Source organism: Myotis daubentonii, chromosome 16, assembly GCF_963259705.1.
Source record: "Myotis daubentonii chromosome 16, mMyoDau2.1, whole genome shotgun sequence".
In the NCBI taxonomy this organism is placed as follows: Eukaryota; Metazoa; Chordata; class Mammalia; order Chiroptera; family Vespertilionidae; genus Myotis; species Myotis daubentonii.
The window spans coordinates 36,036,023-36,060,000 of record NC_081855.1 but is presented as its reverse complement, the minus strand read 5'-3'; the positions used below and the strand labels follow the sequence as shown (position 1 = coordinate 36,060,000).

Below are 23,978 nucleotides of genomic sequence, written 5' to 3'. Positions count from 1 at the left end.
GTTCTTATTTGGCCTCAGCACTTTGTTTCCATGGTTATTCCCAAGGATATTTTATTTTTTCAGTGAAGGAGACTGTTCTAAAATTTAACATTAATTCTCAGGTTCACTTGTCATGTTAAACCTCAGAATACAAAAATATATGTCTTAACAAATGAAATATTTGCAAATACTCATGGATCCATAATTTTTACTTTAAAAAATATTTTTATTGATTTCAGAGAGGAAGGGAGAGGGAGAGAGAGATCAATGATGAGAGAGAATCTCCGATCAGCTGCCTCCTAGTTCATAGGTCAATGGCTCAACCACTGAGCAATACCGGCTGGGCTAATTATTGCTTCTTTTAGGGTAATTTCTCATCTCTGTATCAGAGTCTTCCTTCTCCCCTCAATGCACATACACTCCCACATAACAGTCACACATTTTGAACTAACTAGAAGACAATAGAGATCTGTGCATGCCACTGAGGATAACAGTAAAAATTCCGGTTTATATTTATGTGATACTTCATAATTCACATATTTTTCAAAAAAATTTTTCCACCTCACAAAAAGATTTTGAGGCAAGTAAGTCTCTATTGTCCCATTTTGTAGATATGAAACTAGACTTAGAAGATAAAATGACTTAGCCAGAGTCATTAAGCACAGATGATATGGATTCCAAATATATGTATATTTGTTAATCCTCACTCGAGGATATTTTTTCATTGATTTTTAGAGAGAGTGGAAGGGGAGGTGGGGGGGGAGAGAGAAAGAAAAACATGGATGTGAGAGAGACACTTCGATTGGTTTCCTCCTGCATGGGTCCCCACAGGGGCTAGCAATTGAACCTGCAACCCATGTAAGTACCCTTCACTAGGAATTGAACCTGAGACCCTTCTGTGTGGAGGCTGACATTCTAACCATTGAGCACACTGGCCAGGGCCCAAATTTTATATTTTTTAACATACTATGCTACCATCAACATATCTATCTTTAAAAACAAGTTAAAAAATTAGAGAACATCACAAATCCTATTTGTATGCTATCTTATCATTAAAAAATAATTAAATCATGTAACAGTTGTTTCTTATTTATTTCTAAGGCCTATACTTGTATTAAGTATGGACAGTCTACCTTTTAATCCTCCCTCTTTCAGAATAATTTTGTATTTAGTTCTATCATATGTATTAATACTGCGTTTCCCTTTTAGGTTGTCACAGCTCATGCAGTTCGAGTCCCTGTCACCAGCAACCTGAGTGCCAACATTACTGGTTTTTTGCCTATTCATTGTATTTACCAGCTTCTCAGGAGTCGTTCCTTTACCAAGCACAAAGTGTCAATAAAAGTATGGCCTTACATTTATATTTTAAGCTACACCCTCAGTTAATGTTTTTTTCCCAGTTCTGGTTCATTTTTTAGGCCTTTACTGTGGGTTTTGTGTATGAAATATATCTTCTTAGAAGTCATTCACATAGGTATAGTAATTAGGAACTTAATTTTAGGTTTTTTAAATAATAAAAATTTAGTTATTTACAAAATGTACAGTGTTAATAATTCATTTATATTCTCATTAATAGCATATGACTATTTCATTAAGCCTTAGTAAGAGATTGCCAATTTCTATACTAGTAGTTTGGTTTTATTCACCAAACTGAGAAAGTTGCTAGTCATCCATAGCCAGCTTGTACATATTTTGATATGTTTTCAATTTGTGATAGTTGGCTATGTCAAACAGTTAAAAGGGCCTCTGAGGAAAGGCTGAATCCCAGGAGGCATAGGAATCTGTTTGAACCTTTTCTAGAGGTTCTTTTATTTTTAAAAAACAATGAACAATATGTGCATTTTTTTCATTTTTAAATGAGCAATATGTGCGTTGATATCACTTTTAATTATTCTTGTTTTTATGATTTATTGAAGTTATTTTCTAGCTAGTTGGTGTCTTCTACTTTATATTTTTAGCAAGTGAAATAGATACGAATTAATGCACACCCAACATTTCTACATGTCCTCAGTCTGTGTAGAGTTAAGTGACAGTCTCTCATAAGTGGTTTTCAAAGCCACTTTCTTGATCCATCTGGGAGTTTGCTCAGTGAAGAACCATTCCTCTTCCTAAATTTCTCTCTGCTGTGAGGTCTTCTACAACAACAGATAAGGTGCTGTATATACAGATATAGCAGGGACTTAGTTTTCTCGCCACTACTTAAAAACAAATAAATTAAAAACTGAAAGTTCAAATTCAAAACCCAAACTCATCATTTTAGATTTATCTTTCACTGGACAATATTTTCAATTAGATATAAAAGTAGTTCATATTTTTAAATCAAAGACAGTGTGAAATTGAAGAATATATTTTTAACTGCTAAAAGTTAATAGTGAGGTGCACTGATTCCTAATCATGTAAAATTGTATGTGCTATTAAAATTTCACTTGCTTTTTCTTATTGCCATAATAGATTTAGTGCCTATCACCTTTTTTTTTTTTTTTTTTTTAGGACTGGATTTATAGACAGCTATGTGAAACCTCCACTCCACTCCATCCTCAATTACTTCCTCTGATTGACGTGTACATAAATTCTGTACTTACTCCTGCATCTAAATCTAATCCAGAAGCCACAAATCAGCCAGTCACAGAACAGGAGATACTTGACATTTTCCAAGGAGTCACTGGGGTAAAATAGTGATTTTTTTTTTTTACATTAATAAGCTTATTGTTCTTTTAGTTTATTCTTTAACTTATTTCATTTTTCTTTTACCAATTCTTAGAGAACTTCTAGGTGGTTCTGGATTAAAATGGGATTAAATTTCTTTAGATTACTTATAAAAATTTAAAGAATGATGTTCTAAGTATTTTGTTGAAGAGGCATCTTTTAAATTATATTTTTATTGATTTCAGAGAGGAAGGGAGAGGGAGAGAGAGAGAGAAACATCAGTGATGAGAGAGAATTATTGATCGGCTGCCTCCTGCATGCCCCTCACTGGGGATGAGCCCGCAACCCGGGCATGTGCCTTGACTGAGAATCGAACCATGACCTCCTGGTTCATATGTCAACGCTCAACCACTGAGCCACACCAGTCGGGCGAAAAGGCATTTTTTGAGGAATTCTTTTAAAAGCTTCACTTTAACGTCAGGCATGCCTGGAGAATGTGTGTTGATCAAAGGACTATGTAACATTTAACACAGGTTTATTTAGCTTCCCGTGATTTTAGCTATACCTAGATTCATTTGTTGTAGATTTGAAGAAAATATTTTTCTCTATTTTTTTAAAAGGAAAAATAGTCACATGTTTTAACAAATATATTTTAATGTGTAACACTTTTTTAGGAGTTATTTTCTTTATGGTAATTTCAGATAAGACTTTAGACTCCTGTAAACCTTTTTCCAGACACAGCCTGATGGGATTTCTGTTGAGTAACAGCTGTTGCCCTTCATCTCCCATGCCATCTCAAATTTAATTTAAACTTCAAGTTGTCTCTCTGAGTAATGCAAACACAGCAATGTTCCTCCCGTTTTGGGAGCAGCAACACTGAATAGTCTATTTTGAATACTTTTGCTATCAAAAAAGCATTCATGAAATTTAACATTATTTTAAAGCATTTCTGTTACCTCCAGAGTGACAACACCCGCCTTAGTCAGCGTTTCAGTATCACAGCACAGCTTTTGGTGCTTTACTACATACTGTCTTATGAGGAAGCTCTCCTAGCAAACACAAAGACTTTAGGTAAGTTGTGCATGGGGGAGTGTTTCTAGTGATAGTTCATTTTATTTGCTTATATTTTGTTACTCCTCAAGCTGTTATATGAGAAAGTCAGGTCAACTATTCTAACAAGCTTCAGCATCATTCTGTAGCAGCGGTTCTCAACCTATGGGTCGCAACCCCTTTGGCGGTCGAACGACCCTTTCACAGGGGTCACCTAGGACCATCCTACATATCAGATATTTACATTATGATTCATAACAGTAGCAACATTACAGTTATGAAGTAGCAACGAAATTAATTTTATGGTTGGGTCACAACATGAGGAACTGTATTTAAAGGACCAGAAGGTTGAGAACTACTATTCTATAGTCTTTGCAGTGTAGGCATTGTATATACTCTGATGCATGAATACATGTATGTTACCCCTTCAGGCTCAGTCCTTAGGCTAATTTAATAGATAACTGAATTGCCTGTATTTTAATAATTTTAATGTCCTTATTAACTAAATATAAATATAGAGAGAATCTCTGGAGTGATTCCGTGAGAGGTGACAGAGATGGGATATAGAAGACAAATGGAGGGATTGGCCTTGCTTGGAGAATTTTTTCTCTTGATGTAGATTTTTTTTTCTAGTTCTAGTTTCTTATCTCCAAGGGGAATAAATAACTGCAGAATATGTCACAGCATGGGAAACTTTGCTCTTTTTTTTTTTTTTTATATTTTATTGATTTTTTACAGAGAGGAAGGGAGAGAGATAGAGAGTTAGAAACATCGATGAGAGAGAAACATTGATCAGCTGCCTCCTGCACATCTCCTACTGGGGATGTGCCCGCAACCCAGCTACATGCCCTTGACCGGAATCGAACCCGGGACCCTTCAGTCCGCAGGCCGACGCTCTATCCACTGAGCCAAACCGGTTTTGGCGGAAACTTTGCTCTTGAATAGCCAAAAAGATAATTATCTGCCTCAAATTTATTCCTGTCTGTGAAGTTGTATTGTAGTTTCAGTACCTTGTTAACTGTTCTGTTTTGGCCCTAATAATAAACATTAACAGCCACCAGGTAGCTATAGAAAGCTCAAATATGGAATTCCTGAAATTTGAGATTGAATGAAGTATTAGGATATCACAGTCTTTTTTTAAAAAATGTGTATGTGTGTATATGTATTTTTTTTCACATATACATATTTTTTTGGTTTTAAAAATATATAATACATGTGTGTAGTTTTAGTTAAATATTGTATTAATCCAAAAGAATATGTGTAAGAAATAAAGAGTAATATAATAAATCTCTGTGTACTATTACCCAGTTAATATATGAGCATTACCATTATATTTCCAGTTTTGGGGGGGTTTTTTTGGTCTTAAATACGTTTTTATTGATTTTAGAGAGAGTGGAAAGGAGAGGGAGGGAGGGAAGGAGAGCGAGAGAGAAAAACATCGACTACCTGCCTCCTATATGCCTCCTACTGGGGATTGAGCCAGCAACCTGGACATGTGACCTGACTAGAATTGAACTGGTGACCTTCTGGTGCATGGGATGATGCTCAAACAACTGAACCACACTGGCCAGTTTTTATACTTAAAAAATGTTTCCTATTTATTACATCTAAAGACTTTATTACTAGGTAATACAGTTTATTTTTAGATACTTTTGAAGTTAAAGACAATAGTAATTAATATTGAACATATGAGGAACTATAAAGCAGCCAGTGGAATCCTAAATGCAATCTCATTCCTTTTTGTTTTTAATCCTCATCCAAGGACATGTTTTTATTGATTTTTAGAGCAAAAGTAAGGAGAGAAAGAGGGAGTTGTGAGAGAAGGAAGTGAAATTTATAGTGCCCAACTTCCTTTAAAAAGCATCAGTCACCACAGTTATACATGATTAGATTAAAACTGCTGGAATCATGAGGCTTTAGTTTAAGCCATGTGGTCCTGACTGTATTTGGTCCTCCTAATGGTATTTGGGAGTCTAGACTTACCACTTTTTTTTTTTAGTGTAAGACATTTCTGCATATGGCTTCTCTCACTCATGATTTTCCTCCCACTAGTTTCAATTTTGGGACATTTTCCAGATCTTGCCCTTGGTATGTTCTTGCTCTTCTGTGTATTTACTATTTGGTAGCAATCCTTCATCTTTTATGAGTTGTATTCTCAGATTAAGTGAATTAAAAGTAATTTAACATTGTGTTCCCATTTGGGTTGAAGGTTAAGATTTCTGTTGTTTCTGACACTTTATTTTTCTTATGCTTTTTACCTTTGACTGACAGCTGCCATGCAAAGAAAGCCAAAATCATATTCGGCCTCTTTAATGGATCAGATTCCTATCAAATTCCTTATTCGACAGGCTCAAGGGCTGCAGCAGGAGTTGGGAGGTATTTGTTTTACTTACTTTTTACTGCTAACATCCACTGTTACACATTTTCTTCTGTTTATGTTATAAATTTAATAGACGCTCAATATTAAAAATTCAGAATATTCCAGAGTGAAATTCCTGTTTACCTCCCTCTCTAATCTTACTTCTTGAAACACCCCCTCCTCCCCTGCCCAAATCCTAGCTGTTTTATTTTGGTGTGTAATTTCAGACCTTTTTTTTAATCCTCACCTGAGGATATTTTTCCCTTGATTTTTAGAGAGAGGAACAGAGAGAAACACATCAATTGGTTGCCTTGGGCTGGGGAGGAGCCTGCAACCGAGGTATGTGCCCTTGACCAGAATAGAACCTGGAACCCATCGGTCCGCAGGCCAACGCTCTATCTACTGAGCCAAACCGGCTAGGGCCAGACCTTTTTTTATACAAGTTGATCTATGAAATTGCATGTATTCAACTATTCAAAAATTTAATTTCGGGGGGATAAAATGGATACATATGTAATACCCTTTGTAATACTTTAAGCAATAAAAAAAAAAAGAAAGAAAAAAAAATTTAATTTCATATGGTTGAAGAGAATAGATACATACATGAGTAAAATTAAAATAAAATAAGATATTATAAATGTTATTATATCTGTCTCTTCTGAGATTTGCTTTTTGTCTGGGAGTCTTGGAAATCTTTTCATGTCCGTACATGTACATTATTGTTTTTAACTGCTTCATAATACTCCATAGCATGAAATTACTGTAATATTTTTACTGTAAAACTGTCAAATAAAAATGTAATATTTTTTGAAATTCATTTTTTCCTTATTTCTGTTTATCATGTTTGAGTTTGGGTTTTGTTTGTTTCTTTGAAGCTCAAATTTTCTATTATTTTCATTATTATTGTTGGTTTCAAGGAGGAACATGAACCTTCTTTGGTCATCTTTAGGTAGATGTCTGCATTTATTGTATCTTTGCTTAATTCATTTTCAAAGAAATGATGTTATATCTGGTAGCATTTGGCAACACATGTTTTATTAAAGATATTAGGAATGTAAATTAATTTGCACTATTGTAAGCAGTCATTTTTGTGACTGTTTTGGGATAGTCTTAATTTTACATATATTTGTGCATTTAGATATTTAAATTTTAAAATAATATTACTTTTAGCCCTAACCAGTTTGGCTCAGTGGATAGAGCATCAGCCTGTGGACTCAAGGGTCCCAGGTTCAATTCCAGTCAAGGGCATGTACCTTGGTTGCGGGCACATCCCCAGTAGGGGGTGTGCAGGAGGCAGCTGATTGATGTTTCTAACTCCCTCTTCCTCTCTGTAAAAAATCAATAAAATATATTTAAAAAAATAATAATACCACTTTTGATTGTTACAGTGTCCTTTTAAACAAAAACATTATTTATTTATTTTAAAATACATTTTTATTGATTTCAGGGAGTGATAGAGAGATAAAAACATCAATGATGAGAGAGAAACATTCATTGGCCTCCTTCTACATGCCCCCCACTGGGGATCCAGCCCACAACCCAGGCATGTGCCCTGATCAGAATTGAACTGTGACCTTCTGATTCATAGGTTGACGCTCAACTACTGAACCATGCCGGCCAGGCGAGAAACATTAATTTTAAGCAGTTTCTTTCTTTTTTTTAATATATATATTTTTATTGATTTCAGAGAGGAAGGGAGAGGGGGAGAGAGATGGAAACATCAATGATGAGAGAGAGACACCGATCAGCTGCCTCCTGAATGACCCCCACCGGGGATTGAGCTAGCAACCCGGGCATGTGTCCTTGACTAGTAAAAGGCAAAAGATTTATACGATCTGAAGAGAAACCAGAGTATCTTGACTAGAATTGAACCCGGCACTCTTCAGTCGAAGGCTGATGTCATATTCACTGAGCCAAACCAGCCAGGGCTTAAGCAGTTTCTATAAGAAAGGAAGCAGATGCTATCCCTTCTGAGACTAAGCAGTGGTATTAGGAGTTGATTTAAGTTGCATAATAAGGGAGTGATTGGATCTAAAGTACTTTTATTACTACTAATACTATTATTACTACTCTTATAATTCTGATGATAATATAGTAACAACAATATTTATTAGGTTATTTATGTGCCAACACTTGTTTCTCTATAAATTTTTGCAGTATCATAATTTGTCATTATTTATTTAAAAAAATTTTTTTGGAGAACATTTATTGGTTAAATTACATAGGTAGAAGGAATGGGCTTAGGAAACAAGTTATAGAGGAAAGGAAGGGCCCTTGGAGCTTGGGAGTGAGGAAGCCAATGGTAATGTGCCTGGGGCTAGGAAGGGGAGGGAGAAAGGGAAAGGCACAGGCATGTTCCTGGAAGGAGAGTGCACTGGGTCCTCAGGCCTAAGGGTTTAAAGGGTGGAGATTTTAGGGGAGGTCCCAGGGAAGATCTTAATAGAATATTCAGTAGCTTTCCAGGTGTGTTCATTCAGGGTTGTGGTCTCCACTGATTGATTGGCCACCACCAGGGCAGGGGGGCATTATTCCATGCAGTTGGTCCTGAAGTCGACAGTGAGCCATGGTTTATTTTGTTGCTTATCTGGACCTAGAGATGAAATACAACTGAGGCCTCGATGTTATCTCTAGGGAGGGAAGGTCAGAAGGTCCAAACCTCTTGCTCAGCTCTATGCTCTGGACGGAAAAGTCACCCAGGGGCAAGGTCCCACTCTATTGTTGGAGGCAGCAGAGCGGCACAAGGTGTTGGACCACTGGGGTCAGACCAAACCAGGGTTCAACAACCTGGATATTTGACTTCTGGCTAAGAAAAGAATTCAGAGCCAAGACCCAAACTCGCTAGAGAAAGTTTTATTTGAGCAAGCAAAGAGAAAGTACACTCAAAGAGAAATTTCGAGCGGGTGGCTCAAATAGCTACCTATTTTGTCATTATTGATATTTTCTAATAACTAGAGGCCCGATGCATGAAATTTGTGCAAAAGTAGGCTTTCCTTCCCCCAGCTGCTTGGCACTGGCTTCCCTGTGGCACCCGAGACCCAGGCTTCCCTCCAGCCACTGGCAGGCACCCGGGACCTGGGCTTCCTTCATAGCCCTGGCTTTGTCTGGAAGGACGTCTGGTCTAGTTTGCATATTATGCTTTTATTATTATAGATAGTCATGAATAGGCAAACGATGTTATAAGCAAAAGGTTGGAAACAAGACTTCGATTTAATAAAAGGAAGATTTCCCATTCCATTTGAGCTTCCTTAACCCCCCCCCCCTTTTTTTTTCTTTTCTTTTTTTTCTTGAAGTCAGTCAAATGTGGTTGTATGGAGGGAGACAATCTTAACCCCCTTTTTTAAAAAGTAGACTTTATTTTATTTTTTCCTTTTTAAAGATTCCCAAGCTGAACTGCTGAACAGGTTCTCAAACTTAGTATGCATGCACAAGAAGTGCAAATTCCTTTGGCTTGCTGAAAATGGAAGGGAGAAGGGAGAGAGGAGAGATGATTTTGGTGTTTAAGAATGAAGAATCCAATGGACTTTTTATATATTTTCAAGGGTTGCACTCTGCTTTACTACGTCTCCTTGCAACTAACTATCCACATTTATGCATTGTGGACGATTGGATCTGTGAAGAAGAAATCACAGGAACTGGTGCCCTGCTAAGGCGAATGCTCCTGACTAACAATGCCAAAAACCACTCTCCTGAACAACTCCAAGAAGGTACAGTAAATTGATAGTCCTTTTATCCCTTTAGTAGTATCAAGAAATGTTAGGCTCATTAAATTCTTAAAATCATGCAGAATTTTCCTGGGGATATAACAGTGCTTTTGTGAGTATATTTTAAGTAATTCTCTTTGAGTGTGAGGGCTTAAAAACCTTTTTTTATATCGATTTTAGTGAGAGGAAGGGAAAGAGAAAGAGAAACATCGATTTGTTGTTCTACTTGTTTATGCATTCATTGGTTGACTCTTGTATGTGCCTTGACTGGGGATTGAACCCCTGCAACCTTGGTGTGTTGGGACTATGCCCTAACCAACTGAGCTAGCCGGCCAGGGCAAGTTTGAATTTTAACCATTTTTTTCTGACACACTTCTGTTTTCTTGTAGGTACTAAGTTATGTCACTACATAGGTCATGTGGTTTTAGGAAGGTCCTGACTTGGTCAGAACAATGAACGGGCTTTGAATGGGTTGGCATTCTAGCTCAACACTTGAGTCAACTAGAAATATGAAGTGAGCCACACTTATAATTTTAACTTTTCAATAGCTACATTAAAAAGTTAAAAACAGGCAAAATTAATTTTAGTAATTATTTTTATTTAGTGGAATATATTATCATTTCATCATGTAATCAACATATAAAAAACTATTAGTGAGATATTTTACTATTTTTCCATACCATGTCTTTGCAATCTGGTGTGTATTTTATACTTAGAGCACATCATATTTTGGAGCAACTACATTTCAAGTGCTCAGTAGCCAGATGTGGTTAGTGATTATTCTACTGAAAAGCACAGTTCTAGAAATTTTTTATTAACAGTAATCTGCTAGGTGTTACAACTTATAAAGGGGGCACCCAGAAGAAGGCATCAAGAAATTTGCGTCCTTCAAATGAATACTATTGCCAAAAGCAATACTTGGGAATATTTTCATATTTCAGTCAATTTTTAAAATCAGTCTGAATCATCAAGAAAATGACATTTGTCTTTGAGTCGCTACTGTGAATTTAAAAATAATATATTTTTTGTTCTCTATGAAATAATTACAGTTAACATGAATTTTTCTTAAGGTCTTTACTCTAAATATAGCCAAAACTATATTGGATTGAAAGTTTTACTTTTTTTAAAGCAACATTGTTTTCTTGATTTGCTTGACCTATAGTCTGATAATGCAGCAATTTTCAGCCAGTGTGACACAAGAATATTTAAAACATGCAATACCTCTTTTCCCTTAGATTATCAAATAAAAAATGACAAGAGCCAACACAATAATAGACGTCAGGTGTGAAGGAATCAAAATTATACCTATTTTTTTTTCATATTGTCAAAAAATATATGTTTTGGTGTGCCACAGAATTTTAGTAATTAGTTTATGTGTGCCATGAGATGAAATGGTACTAAGTTATGTCACTACATAGGTCATGTTATGTCACTACATAGGTCATGAAATGGGTTGAAAAATTGCTGTGATAGAGCAATATTACTTCATCTTTGGTAAGCTGTATGGAATTTAGATTATGACTGCTAAGTTTTCCTTTTAGCATTTTCAGCTGTCCCAATAAGTCACACACAAGTGATGCAGATTCTGGAACACTTGACTCTACTCTCTGCCAGTGAACTCATACCATATGCAGAAGTATTAACATCCAATATGAACCAGCTGTTGAATGCAGGGGTTCCACGGCGAATTCTTCAAACAGTCAATAAACTGTGGATGGTTCTTAACACTGTGATGCCTAGAAGGTAATTTTAGTGTATTATTACAGATAATGTGTTGCAGTGATTATATACAATAACCTAAACTTAAATGTTAAAGAAAATTGTTGAATATTTGAAGAATGTCTGTGGGTGGAGTCAAACATTGGTATTTTTTTAAACGATTCTCTAGGTGATTTCAATGTGCAGTAAGTTTAAAGAACATTGGTTACTTATTTAGTCTTTAGTCAAATGGGTCTCTATTCATCCATAGATTGTATGGGCTGACTTACAATACTGGGCTGACTTAACCTGAGATTTTGATTCAGGAGGTCTGGAAATATTTATACTTTCTAAATAAAAAAATAATTTTAAATTATAAGTAAGTTAAATTTCATATTAATTATAAAGAAATTCATTATAAGTAAACTGACACATAAATTAATAAATGGACATAACTTTAAAAGTTAAATAGTACATAAGGTCTGCCTGTACCTTCCTGTTTTAGAATATTATTCCTTAAAGACAACTATTTTCAGCTTTTATCTTTTTATTCTGGCATTAATGTTTCTCCATATGTCACAATAATATGCTTATAATTACTATGATTTCCTGACCTTCCAATTTAGAAGTTATCTTTTGACTTCCTACTATACAAGATGAAGATTTAGTACCTGCTTTCTCCCTTGTGAGTCTCTCGTCCACCAGTACATACTTTCTCTTTCTCCTTTTCTCTCAACATAGTTATCTCAAAATTTTTGGTTATAGCAATCTTCACTGTGCATATTATTATGACTACATAAGTGTTATTTATAGTTCATCTGTGGAATATCCTTTGATTATAATTTCCTACTTATACAACTGCCTCCTCCCCACCCCCCACACAAACCCTACTTGCCTGTATCCATTCACTCAGATTTTGCATCAATAACTTATTCATCCCTAAACTCCATTATTGAGGGGAAACTTACTTCACAGTTAGTTATAACACATCAGTAACATTTTTTTCTTGGAAACATTCCTCTCACAGCTTTTTCTCATGCTTGAATATGGGCTATGTACAGTAGCCATCTGGAATTGCTTTGTCTCGTTTCTTTGTTGGATTCCATGTTTTTCTCTTAGTCGGCTTAGTTCCGCATTTCATGCTGGGGTCCAACCCCAGCAGGTCCAGGGGTCCCCAAAGGTGTGGACGGAGTCAGCGAAGAAGGAATGACACGGAGGCAGCGTTCAGTTGACCAGCATGGTTGGGTTCTCTCTCCTGGTTCTATCTAGGATCTCCAGTCAGGTTCTGTCGTCAGGTTCTGTCGCTAGGTTCTCCAGACTGGTTCTGTCCAGGATCTCCAGCGAAGTTCTGGTTAGGATCTCCAGCCAGGTTCTGTGTCCATGTTCTCTTGCTAGGTTCTCCAGCCAGGTTCCCCAGGTTCCCCAGCCAGGTTCGGTCACCAGATTCTGTGGCCAGGTTCTGGCTAGGTTCTCCAACCAAGTTCTGTTGATCGGCAGCCTAGCCAGGATCTCTAGCCAGGATCTTCAGCCAAGTTCTGGTCTGGATCTCCAACCAAGGTTCTGTGTCCATGTTCTCTTGCTAGGTTCTCCAGCCAGGTTCAGTCACCAGGTTCTAGTCAGGTTCTCTTGCCAATTTCTGTAGCCAGGTTCAGTCACCAGGTTCTAGTCAGGTTCTCTTGCCATGTTCTATCCAGGTTCTGTAGCCAGGTTCTGTCTCTAGGTTCTTCAGCCAGGTTCTCTCTCTAGGTTCTGTCTCTAGGTTCTGTGGCCAGTTTCTGTCGAGGATCTTTTGCCATGTTCTCTCCAGTGAAGTTCTTCTGTCTCGAGGTTCTGTGTAGGTTCTGTGTCTAGGTTCTGTGTGTTGTTGTCTTGTTACATCTGTATTTATACCAGTTGATTCCAATCCTATCAATCTCTATTCCAAAGGTTAGGGCGTTTCTTATCTCCATTCCAGGGAGTAAAGATTATGTAGCTTAAGCATGATTGTTCGTAGTTAAAGTGATTAATTACCCGCCTGGCACTTAGTTAAGGGGTTTTATTCCCTCCCTAACTTAAGGGGAAAATCCCTACCTGGGGAAACAACCTTTCTCAGAGAGGTGACCTTGGTTAAAACACATAGTGCCAAGAAGGTGAGCAAACATATTAAGAACAGTATGCCATATATGCCAGGTCCCTTGAAACAGCAAGGATGGACCGGCTCCCGGCAATTTCAGTGCGTGGAACTTACACTCAAGTTGCTACCTGAGAAAAAGGTGTTTGGGAAACATTTTTTTTTTTGAGACTTGTCTGTCTGAGAAGATTTTTATTTTCCCCCTCACATGTGATTGATATTTAGCCTCAATGTAGAATTCTAGCTCATTTTTCCTTTCAGAAATTTGAAGGCTTCCTTCTATTGACTGAATTGGAGCTTCCCTTACTGGTGTTGAATAATGATGTTATACCAATTCCAAATCTTTAAAAAAAATTATTTTATTGATTTCAGAGAGGGAAAGAGAGAGATAGAGATAGAAACATCACTGATGAGAGAGAATCATTGATAGGCTACCTCCTGCACACCCCACACTGGGGATTGAGCCTGCAACCAGGCATGTGCCCTGACCGGGAATTGAACCATGACCTCCTAGTTCATAGGTCTATCAATGATCAACAATTGAGCCACATTGGTTGGGCTTTCCTCTATGTTAAAAATTTGTCTTTTGACTATACTTTTTTGGATATTTCTTCAATGTTATCATCTAATCTTTCCTTTGAATTAAAAAAAATCTGTTATATTCTTAATTTCTAAGAGCTCTGATCTGAATATTTTAGAATGCCTCCTGTTCTTGTTTTCATATATGAAAAAGACTATCCTTTGCAGTGATCGGCAAACTCATTAGTCAACAGAGCCAAATATCAACAGTACAACGATTGAAATTTCTTTTGAGAGCCCAATTTTTTAAACTTAAACTATATAGGTAGGTACATTGTTATTAACTTAATTAGGGTACTCCTAAGGCTTAGGAAGAGCCACACTCAAGGGGCCAAAGAGCCGCATGTGGCTCACGAGCCGCGGTTACGGCTTTAAGGATATTAATTATAGGTTTAAAATATTTATTTTCCTTCTCATCCAAACATTCTGTTTCTTGGAGTCCCATTCCTTCTGTTTGTATATTTTAATCTTTCAAAATAGAAGCGTTCTTGAAATGTCTGATCATTCTTGGCTGTCCATTCATATTTAAGAGTGGACAACCTGTGTGTGTGAGGTGGGACTAGTGGACTCCTGGGTTTCACTGTAGAAGATCAGGTACCCTCCACATTGATATGTCATTCAATAATTCTGATGTGCAGTCAGGTTAATAACTATGTTTATAGTCTGAACATAGTTAGACTATGTTAGACAAGTGGCATCTCACATTAAAATTTTATGATGACAAATATAGAACAATAACTTAATTTGTGAGGCCAAATACAGTTTGAAAGTGCAAACTTTGGTAAGATTTCATTTATAGGTATTATATTACTGTTTTATAGGTGAGGAAACAGTTCAGACAGGCTCAATTACGTACATAGTCATAGCAAGTATGGTATTACTGAGGATTTAATTCAGATTTTTATTTTAAATGCCGTGATTAGTCCATTACACTGGTGAAGAATTTTGAAACTACTTTGTGTTTAATGTTTTTTGTTTTTTTTTTTAAAATATATTTTATTGATTTTTTACAGAGAGGAAGGGAGAGAGATAGAAAGTTAGAAACATCAATGAGCGAGAAACATCGATCAGCTGCCTCCTGCACATCTCCTACTGGGGCTATGCCCGCAACCCAGGTACATGCCCTTGACCGGAATCGAACCTGGGACCTTTCAGTCTGCAGGCCGACGCTCTATCCACTGAGCCAAACCGGTTTCGGCGTGTTTAATGTTTTAACTTCATTTGTTTTAGAGACATAACAATAGATTAGATTTCTATAGTTTTTAATTTTCAAAGTTCATTCACACCGGTTTTCTATTTCTCCCCCTGAATATATCTTTTTAAGATAGAAAGGACTAGATGGCTACATGTTTCAATCATAACATAATTGTTTTTGAACATGTGATTCTTTTCTCATCAGGCTGTGGGTAATGACAGTCAATGCACTTCAACCTTCAATAAAGTTTGTTCGACAACAAAAGTATACTCAGAATGACCTGATGATAGATCCTCTCATTGTTCTAAGATGTGATCATAGGGTACACAGGTATGTGTCATTTGAATTTCATTTTTATTATAGAGTTTTACTTTGGAGAGTCAAAGAAATTAAATTTAAACATATCTAAGGTTCTTGTAGTAACTGGTTCTTGTAGTATGACCTGTGAGGTGGGTTGTTTTTTTTTAAGTTGTCTATGTTGATGAACTATATATTCAGTTTAATATTTAATATGTGATTAGTAAATCTAGCCTTAAAGAAATGTCCTTCTTGTGTTGGCAACCCTCAATAATGGCTGTTCTTTCTCTCAGAACAAGACCAGTAAAGAATAATACCATTTCTGCTAGCATTGTTGAAAAGGCTTTTAAAGAAATTGATTTATTGTGAACCATTACATGCATTATAACTGTGATCTTTTTGGCATCCTCACTTGTGATGTTAGCTTCACTGAGTCCATATTTGTCTATATTTCCTTGCCAATTGCTAAACTTAATTGCTTTGAAGTGGCTTCACTTCAAGGGGCATAATTAATTAATTCACATCATTAATGTTTGAATTTCTATTTGCTAAATAATATCAAAGATATATAAGTTGAGGGGCCTGCCTTCAAAGTGATTATCACCTTCATAAGACAAATAAATGGAAAGTTAAATAATATGGTCACAGGTAGATGAATGGTATAGTAAGTGAATGCTGTTAAAAGTTCAGGAAAGATGAGGAGGAAGTCAGACCTGAGTAGTATTTTAAAGGATAAAAATAGGATTTAGATCAGTGGTTCTCAACCTTCGGGCCCTTTAAATACAGTTCCTCATGTTGTGACCCAACCATAAAATTATTTTCGTTGCTACTTCATAACTGTAATGTTGCTACTGTTATGACTCGTAATGTAAATATCTGATATGCAGGATGGTCTTAGGCGACCTCTGTGAAAGGGTTGTTTGACTGCCAAAGGGGTCACGACCCACAGGTTGAGAACCGCTAATTTAGATGAACAGACTATAATGGTGGTGGTTAGGGGGTCAGGGAAGATATTGTGGGCAAAAGAATAGTATAAACAAAAGTGTAGAAGCAAGAATAAAAAGGACTAGTGTGAAGGATGAGTTTTTAAGAACAATTTTAGAATTGGAATATTAGTTAGGGTCATACTATGGGGAGGGGAGCCTTGAGTAATAGGCTAATGAGGCCATTTAGGTGGTAATTTAAGAAGGGAAGCTTTGTGCTAGGTGGTTTAAAGAAACGAGTAAAGACTAACTAGAATATACTCTATAGACTCATCTGCCCTCAAATCTGGGGATGATATTCTTGAAGTGACAAAACCTTCCAAATCAGCCAAATATGATTTGGCAAGCTCAGGGTCTCATAGAAAATAGGAATCAGAAGAATAAATACTAGTAGTATAAGTGACACTAAATATCTAATAAAAGGAAAACAATCTATATATATAAAAGGCTAATATGCAAAATGTCCCCTCGGGAGTTTGACTAGTAGACCAGTTTGATCACTCGCTATGATGTGTGCTGACCACCAGGGGGTGGTGCGGAACAAAGGAAGGCCCTGGCTGGCAGCCAGAGGCCCCAATTGGCCCTGATTGCTGGCCAGGCCTAGGGACCCCACCAGTGCATGAATTTCGTGCACCGGGCCTCTAGTAATAATACTTCTAGAAAAGAGCCACTTCTAAAACAATTTATCAGTGTTAAAAATCTACCTAAGTAGGTAACTTTTCACCTGAAGTGCCTCCAGTTGTTCAGGAAGGTGTTAAATTATGCCATCATATGTATGTAATGTTTTTGTAGCCTGGATTTTTTACTTCACTTCTGAACCTTTTCTCATTTTAATAGATATTCTTATATTAATTGGCCACAGGATATCCACATAGATATGCTTAGCTCAGTCTCTTATTATTAGATATTTTGTTTATTTCTATATTTTTTTATCAATAGTGCTGTGGTGACTGTTCTATGTACTGAGTATTTCCTCAGAATATATTCTTTTTTAAAAAAATTTTTTTTGTTTTGTTAATCCTCACCTGAAGGTATTTTTCCCATTGCTTTTCAGAGAGACTTGAAGGGAGGAAGGGAGAGAGAGAGAGAGAGAGAGAAAGAAACATTGATGTGAGAGAAAAGAACATTGACTGGTTGCTTCCCCTACACACCCTGATGGGGGGTGGGGAGCAAACCGGCAACCCAGGTACATGCCCTTGACCGGGAATTGAACCCACCACACTTAGCTGGGGGTGGGGTGGGGGAGTGGGAAGAGAGGCAACACTCTAACCACTTAGCAACACTGGCCAGGGCAGAATAGATTCTTAAAAATGGGATTACTGGGGCAGAAGTAACACACCCTGTGTTAGGACTTTTGATTCCAATTTTAATTGTCATCCAGAAATGCTGAACCAGTTTACATTCCCATAACTGTGTTTGATATTACACACTTCCTACACTGTTTTACATATTTCCCAATTTCATAGGTGAAAAATGAATTCCCATTTCAATTTATATTTTAGATTGAATATTTTAATGTATCTTCTTTATATTTTAGCCTACCTTTATATTGGATTGCTTATCTTTTTTTTTTTTAATTTAAAGAGTTCTTTATAAAGGATATTAGCTCTTTGTGTGTTATATATATACTAGGGGCCCAGTGCACGAAATTCGTGCACTGGGTGTGTGTGTGTGGGGGGAGTGTCCCTCAGCCCAGCCTGCCCCCTCTCACATACTGGGAGCCCTCAGGCGTTGACCCCCATCACCCTCCAATCGCAGGATCGGCCCCTTGCCCAGGCCTGACGCCTCTGATAGAGGTGTCAGGCCTGGGCAGGGGACCCTCATTTCCCCCCATCACTGGTTCTGCCCCCAGCCCAGGCCTGATGCCTCTGGCCCAGGCATCAGGCCTGGGCAGGGGACCCCCAGACCCCTCTGATTGCTGGCTCTGCCCCTTGCCCAGGCCTGATGCCTCGGCCAGAGGCGTAGACCCCCATCACCCTCCGATCGCCTGATCGGCCCCTTGCCCAGGCCTGACGCCTCTGCCAGAGGTATCAGGCTTGGACAGGGGACCCCCATCTCCCCCCGATCACTGGCTCTGGCCCCCGCCCAGGCCTGAGGCCTCTGGCCCAGGAATCATGCCTGGGCAGGGGACCCCCATCTCCCTCTGATCGCTTGCTCCACCCCCCGCCCAAGCCTGATGCCTCTAACCCAGGCTTCAGGCCTGGGCAAGGGGACCATCATATCCCCCCAATCCCCAGCTCCGCCCCCCACCCAGGCCTGATGCCTCGGCCAGAGGAGTTGATCCTCATCACCCTCCGATCACCAATCACCGGATCGGCCCCTTGACCAGGCCTGAGGCCTCCGGCAGAGGTGTCAGGCCTGGGCAGGGGACCCCCAGCTCCCCGTGGTTGCAGGCTCTGCCCCTGCCCAGGCCTAACTCCTCTGGCCTAGGCGTCCGGCCCGGGCAGCGGGGACTTGCAGTGGCAGCGGGGGGCGCCGCGATCGCGCGGGCTCCGCCCCTGCCTCTGCAGGACACCTCTGGCTGAGGCGTCCAGCCCGGGCAGCGGGGACCCGCAGCTGCAGTGGCCCCGCAATCCTGGGCTTCGCTTTAGGCCCAGGCAAGGGACCCCTAGCTCCTGGGACTGCCAGCTTCGACCGTGCCCAGCTCCCATCGCTGGCTCCACCCCTACTTCCTGCTATCACTGGCCAGGGCGGAAAAGGCACCTGATTCTCCGATCATGGCTGGGGGCAGAGCTGCTCCCCAGCTCTTAGCTCCCCCCTGGGTTTCCGATCACTGTCAGTGGCAGGGGGCTTCTTCCTGCTTTCCCTTTCGCCTCCCTGCATTGTGCCTACATATGCAAATTAACCGCCATCTTGTTGGCAGTTAACTGCCAATCTTAGTTGGCAGTTAATTTGCATATAGCCCTGATTAGCCAATGAAAAGGGTATCGTCGTACGCCAATTACCATTTTTCTCTTTTATTAGTGTAGATATATATATATATTGCTGTTTTCCCTCTTATTCTATGGTTTTGTCTTTTAATTTTGTTGATTTTTTAACAAGTGGTCATTCACATGTATTTTAATAAAGTCAAACAATATGAAAAGATATACACATATAAAAATTCATGATATTTAGGATTTGCTTTGCACTAACTCAGTGTTGGTGATGGGAAAGTGGATGGCGGTATAGATGAAATCAGACTAGCCATGTGTAGATAACTGTTGAAGCTAGTGATGAGTTCTTGGAGGTTCATTATAATATTTCTTCTATTTTGTGTATTTGGAAGTTTTCATAATACATGTTAATAAGTGAATAAACAAGAAGTTTCACAAGAAAAAGGTTCTACAGTTGAAAAGTCTTGTTCTCTGTATCTCTACCATGCTGTCATTGCTAAAGCAAAATTCCTTTGTCCTCTTTGATCAACCCCAGTTCCATCTCTAGAGGAAACTGATGTCAGAATGGTGTGTATGTAGCTTTACTTTCTATATGTATTTACTAATTTATAAATAGAAGTATTTACTTTTTTGTTTTGGGTAGTTTTAAAAAGTAGTAGTAGTAGTATATTTTGGGAATTATTTTGTTCTTTTAAAAAAACTTACTGTGCTCAACATTTCCCATATTAGTATGCATAGTTCTACCTCATTTGTTTTAACTGTTACATAGTATTCCATAATAGATTACCAGGCCTGTCCTCTAGAAACATACAAAATGCTTGGAGGAGAGTTTGGAATTTTTTTTTTTTAAATGCATACTCCAGGTGATTCTTAATCTTCAATTTTGGGAAACACTACTATAGTTTATTTAACCATTGACATATTTTTTCCACTGTAAATACATACATAGTTATTATAAAAAATGTAGACATTTCACAAAAACCACTGACATACTGGTATTTATGGACATTTAAGCTTTTCCAGTGTGCCACAGTTGTAAACAAAGCTATAATGCTGTTTATGCACACATGCTAGTTTGCTCTGTGATAGACTGAGAAATGGCATTTTAGGGTTTTTTAAGGGCTCAGTTTAAAAATTTTAGTCATTACCAATTTATCTTTTTTGTTTCCTTTTTTACATTTAATTCAGTTATTCGAGGAATGAATAACTGTACTTATTTTATAGATGAGGAAACGGAGGCTCAGTAAATATTTTTTCCAGGTCAAGTGGATAAAGCACTCTTGGAATACAGAGTTGTCTTGCTCCAAACAAGCAAGAGTTAGGAGTAGAAAGAGTAAATATTCTGCTTCATCTTATCAATAATAGAATATTTCTCCTTCATCTTATCAATAATAGAATATTTCTCCTTGAAGACAGCTGCTTTGCATGATCAGATCAAAAAGATTTACTGGTAGTGCCATTTTCTGCAAAATAGAATGTCTTTTCTCTAGGGCATACATTATACATTATAGCTGGTAAGAGGAAATAAATACTCTTATAGAATCTTAAAATATAGAGAAATAAGACACATTGAACTTTTATTTTGAGAATGAATATTTCAGTGGGAAAAGTGTTACTTTTCTACTGTTTTTAGGCACTGTTCAAGTTAAACTAATTGGTCATGTTCTGGCTAATTTATACATTTATATTCTTTCTCATGTATTTTTCTTCTTTCTGTATATAGATGCCCCCCACTGATGGATATTACTCTACACATGTTGAATGGATATCTTCTTGCATCCAAAGCTTACCTTAGTGCTCATCTGAAGGAAACAGCAGAGCAGGATAGGTCTTCCCAGAATAATACATTAGGTTTAATTGGACAAACTGATGGCCCAGAAGTTACTAGAGAAGAATTGAAAAATGCATTACTGGCTGCTCAGGTAATATAAAGTAAAATTTAGTAAAAAAGGGCAAGTGCTTCACTATTAATATAATCAGCTAAGTAGAAGGCATATTATGCTTTCTCTGTACAAAGGTGACATATTGTGTATTCCTTTTTTTAATAGAATATAATATAATGGTGTTACCTTTACTTCTAAATATCAGAAGGACTGTATTACTAAAATCAGAAATAATATGATACTAATTTGTTTTATCCTCACCCAAAGATTTGGGAGGAAGGAAGGGTGAGAGAGAGAGAGGGAATGTGAAGAGAGAGAGAGAAACATCGATGTGAGAAATATTGATTGGTTGCCTCCTGTTCTCACCCTGACTGGGGATTGAACATACCTGCAACCTAGGTATGTCCCCTGACTGGAAATTGAGCCCACAACCTTTTTGGTGTATAGGACGATGCTCCAGCCAACTAAGACACTCAGCCAGGGCTTCATGATACTAATATAACAGCCATTTAAATCAGATTTACATTTTAACAAAATATAAAACTTCTGCTTCTTAAAATCAAATGGTGGCCCTAGCTGGTTTGGCTCAATGTATAGAACATTGGCCTACAGACTGAAGGGTCCCAGGTTCGATTCCAGTCAAGGACACGTGCCTGGGTTGCAAGCTCGATCCCCAGTAGGGGGCATACAGGAGGCAACTGATGATCAGTGATTCTCTTTCATCATTGATGTTTCTATATCTCTCCCTCTCCTTTCCTCACTGAAATCAATAAAAACATATTTTTTAAAAAAATCAAATGGAAAAAATTTAATGGTGGAGACAAACAGAACAAGAAATAGTATATATGCAGAGTAGGGCAAAAGTAGGTTTATAGGTGTATGTGAAACACAGTTTATTCTTGTGTTATTATTTACTAGAGGCCCAGTGCACAAAATCATGCACTGGTGGGGTCCTTCGGGGTGGCCTGCGGGGATCGGGCCCCAGCTCGCTCCTCCAGCTTTGCAGCCCCGCAACCCTGCAGCCCCGCCTGGCACCTCGCCTTGGCCTGGTGCTGCCCCCTCACCTGCTCCACCATCCCGCCTGTGGGGCGAATAATCAGGGCTGGGCCCCCACCCGGCTCCCTAGTGCCTGGGGGCCGGACAGCGGCCCTGCCCCCCTCCGCTGCCACCGCTGGTCACTGTCTGCAGGGCAATTGGCAGGGCCATTGGGCCCCTGCTCACACCCACCTTGGCTTTGAGCAGTTGGCTGGCCGGCCACACCCCCAATCGGGATGGGGGAGCCAGTTGGGGGTGGGGCTGGCTGGGAGCAGGGGCCGTGGGCGGTTGGCTGGCTGGCCCCGCTTCCTGGTCAAACTCCCAGTTGAACACCTGGTCAAGGGGACAATTTGCATATTAGCCTTTTATTATATAGGATTATATTACTTTCCATATGAAGAACTATAACCCTACTTTTGCCCACCTCTGCATATCATAAAATGTCAAGCAGTGTTAAGTACTACAACAGAAGCAGTTCAATTTTATATTTAGACAAACTTTGTAACAATGTAGAATTTTATTGAAGCCTTAAGTAGTCCTTTTGAATAGTAAAGGAGATGTGAGATGATTAAATGTGAAGAAATTTGAGGTCTGCAAAGTAGAAATATTTACTTAGTTTAAAATATATTTTCTGAAATCTTATCATTGGTAATAGGAGAAATAAGAGAATAATATAGTTCCACAATCCCTTATCTGTAATACAGATATCCAAAAGGCTATGGAAACTGAGGCCTTTTTTTTGGGTAATTCAATTGGCAGAAAAACCTGACCTGATATGACCTCATTTTTGACAAACTTGACCTGAATTGATGTGAAACTATTTATGGCCTTTATTCCACTTAAGGTGAATATTGGTATGTTTGCTGCAGAAATATAAATATGTTTGATTATAATGTGCTACCCTAGTCTCTGCTGGTGGCATTATATAATATTTCAGTAAAAATAATTCTGAGTTTGAAAATAAATCTGGCCCTCAGTTTCCAAGAAGGCATTGAGAATCTTAATAGCTACCATTTATATAATGCTTGCTATATACTGGGTACTATTCTAAGTTCTCTATGTATATTAACTTATTTAATCTTCTCAACCAACTTACAAGGTATGGAGTATTATCATCTCCATTTTTAAAGGAGAATGAGACCCAGAGAGGTTAAGTGACTTGCTCAAAGCTACACATCTAGTAAGTGGCAGAGCTAGGATCCAAGCCTGGGCAGTCTGGCTCCAAAGAACAAATATAAACAAAACAAAACAAAACATAACAACCCCAAACCAAGAACCCTGCAACCCAAGAATTATGATTATAAAGCAAAGCTAACCTTACTTTATAAGTGATTCTAATGTAAGCCTAACCTTACTTTATAATCCAGTTTTTAATGAGATGAAGGAATTGTTTTATTTAGACAATGTCTGTCTTTTAGAGATGCATGTTGTACATTAATTTTTTTTTACTTGTTCCTGTGAGATGAGAGTGATTATAGCTTTCCTTTACATGTAGGGGTGTTAAGGAAAGCACCCTGTAAGGAACTACTATTCTATGAAATGACACTCCAGCCTGTAGACTGAGCAACATTGAATTGCACAGGTGGA

At 38.2% G+C, this 23,978-nt stretch overlaps 1 protein-coding gene across 4 annotated transcripts in view; it reads left to right on the top strand.

The window, feature by feature from the left end:
• The window catches only part of INTS2 (integrator complex subunit 2), a 45,371-nt gene that overhangs the window by 16,128 nt on the left and 5,265 nt on the right, over positions 1-23,978 (top strand). For all 4 annotated transcript variants that reach the window (XM_059669778.1, XM_059669776.1, XM_059669777.1 and 1 more), the window contains exons 13-20: positions 1,189-1,323; positions 2,470-2,646; positions 3,588-3,696; positions 5,947-6,051; positions 9,574-9,738; positions 11,277-11,478; positions 15,522-15,647; positions 21,197-21,395. In XM_059669778.1, the coding sequence (XP_059525761.1) occupies positions 1,189-1,323; positions 2,470-2,646; positions 3,588-3,696; positions 5,947-6,051; positions 9,574-9,738; positions 11,277-11,478; positions 15,522-15,647; positions 21,197-21,395 (1,218 nt within the window). The remainder of the gene's footprint in view (positions 1-1,188; positions 1,324-2,469; positions 2,647-3,587; positions 3,697-5,946; positions 6,052-9,573; positions 9,739-11,276; positions 11,479-15,521; positions 15,648-21,196; positions 21,396-23,978) is intronic.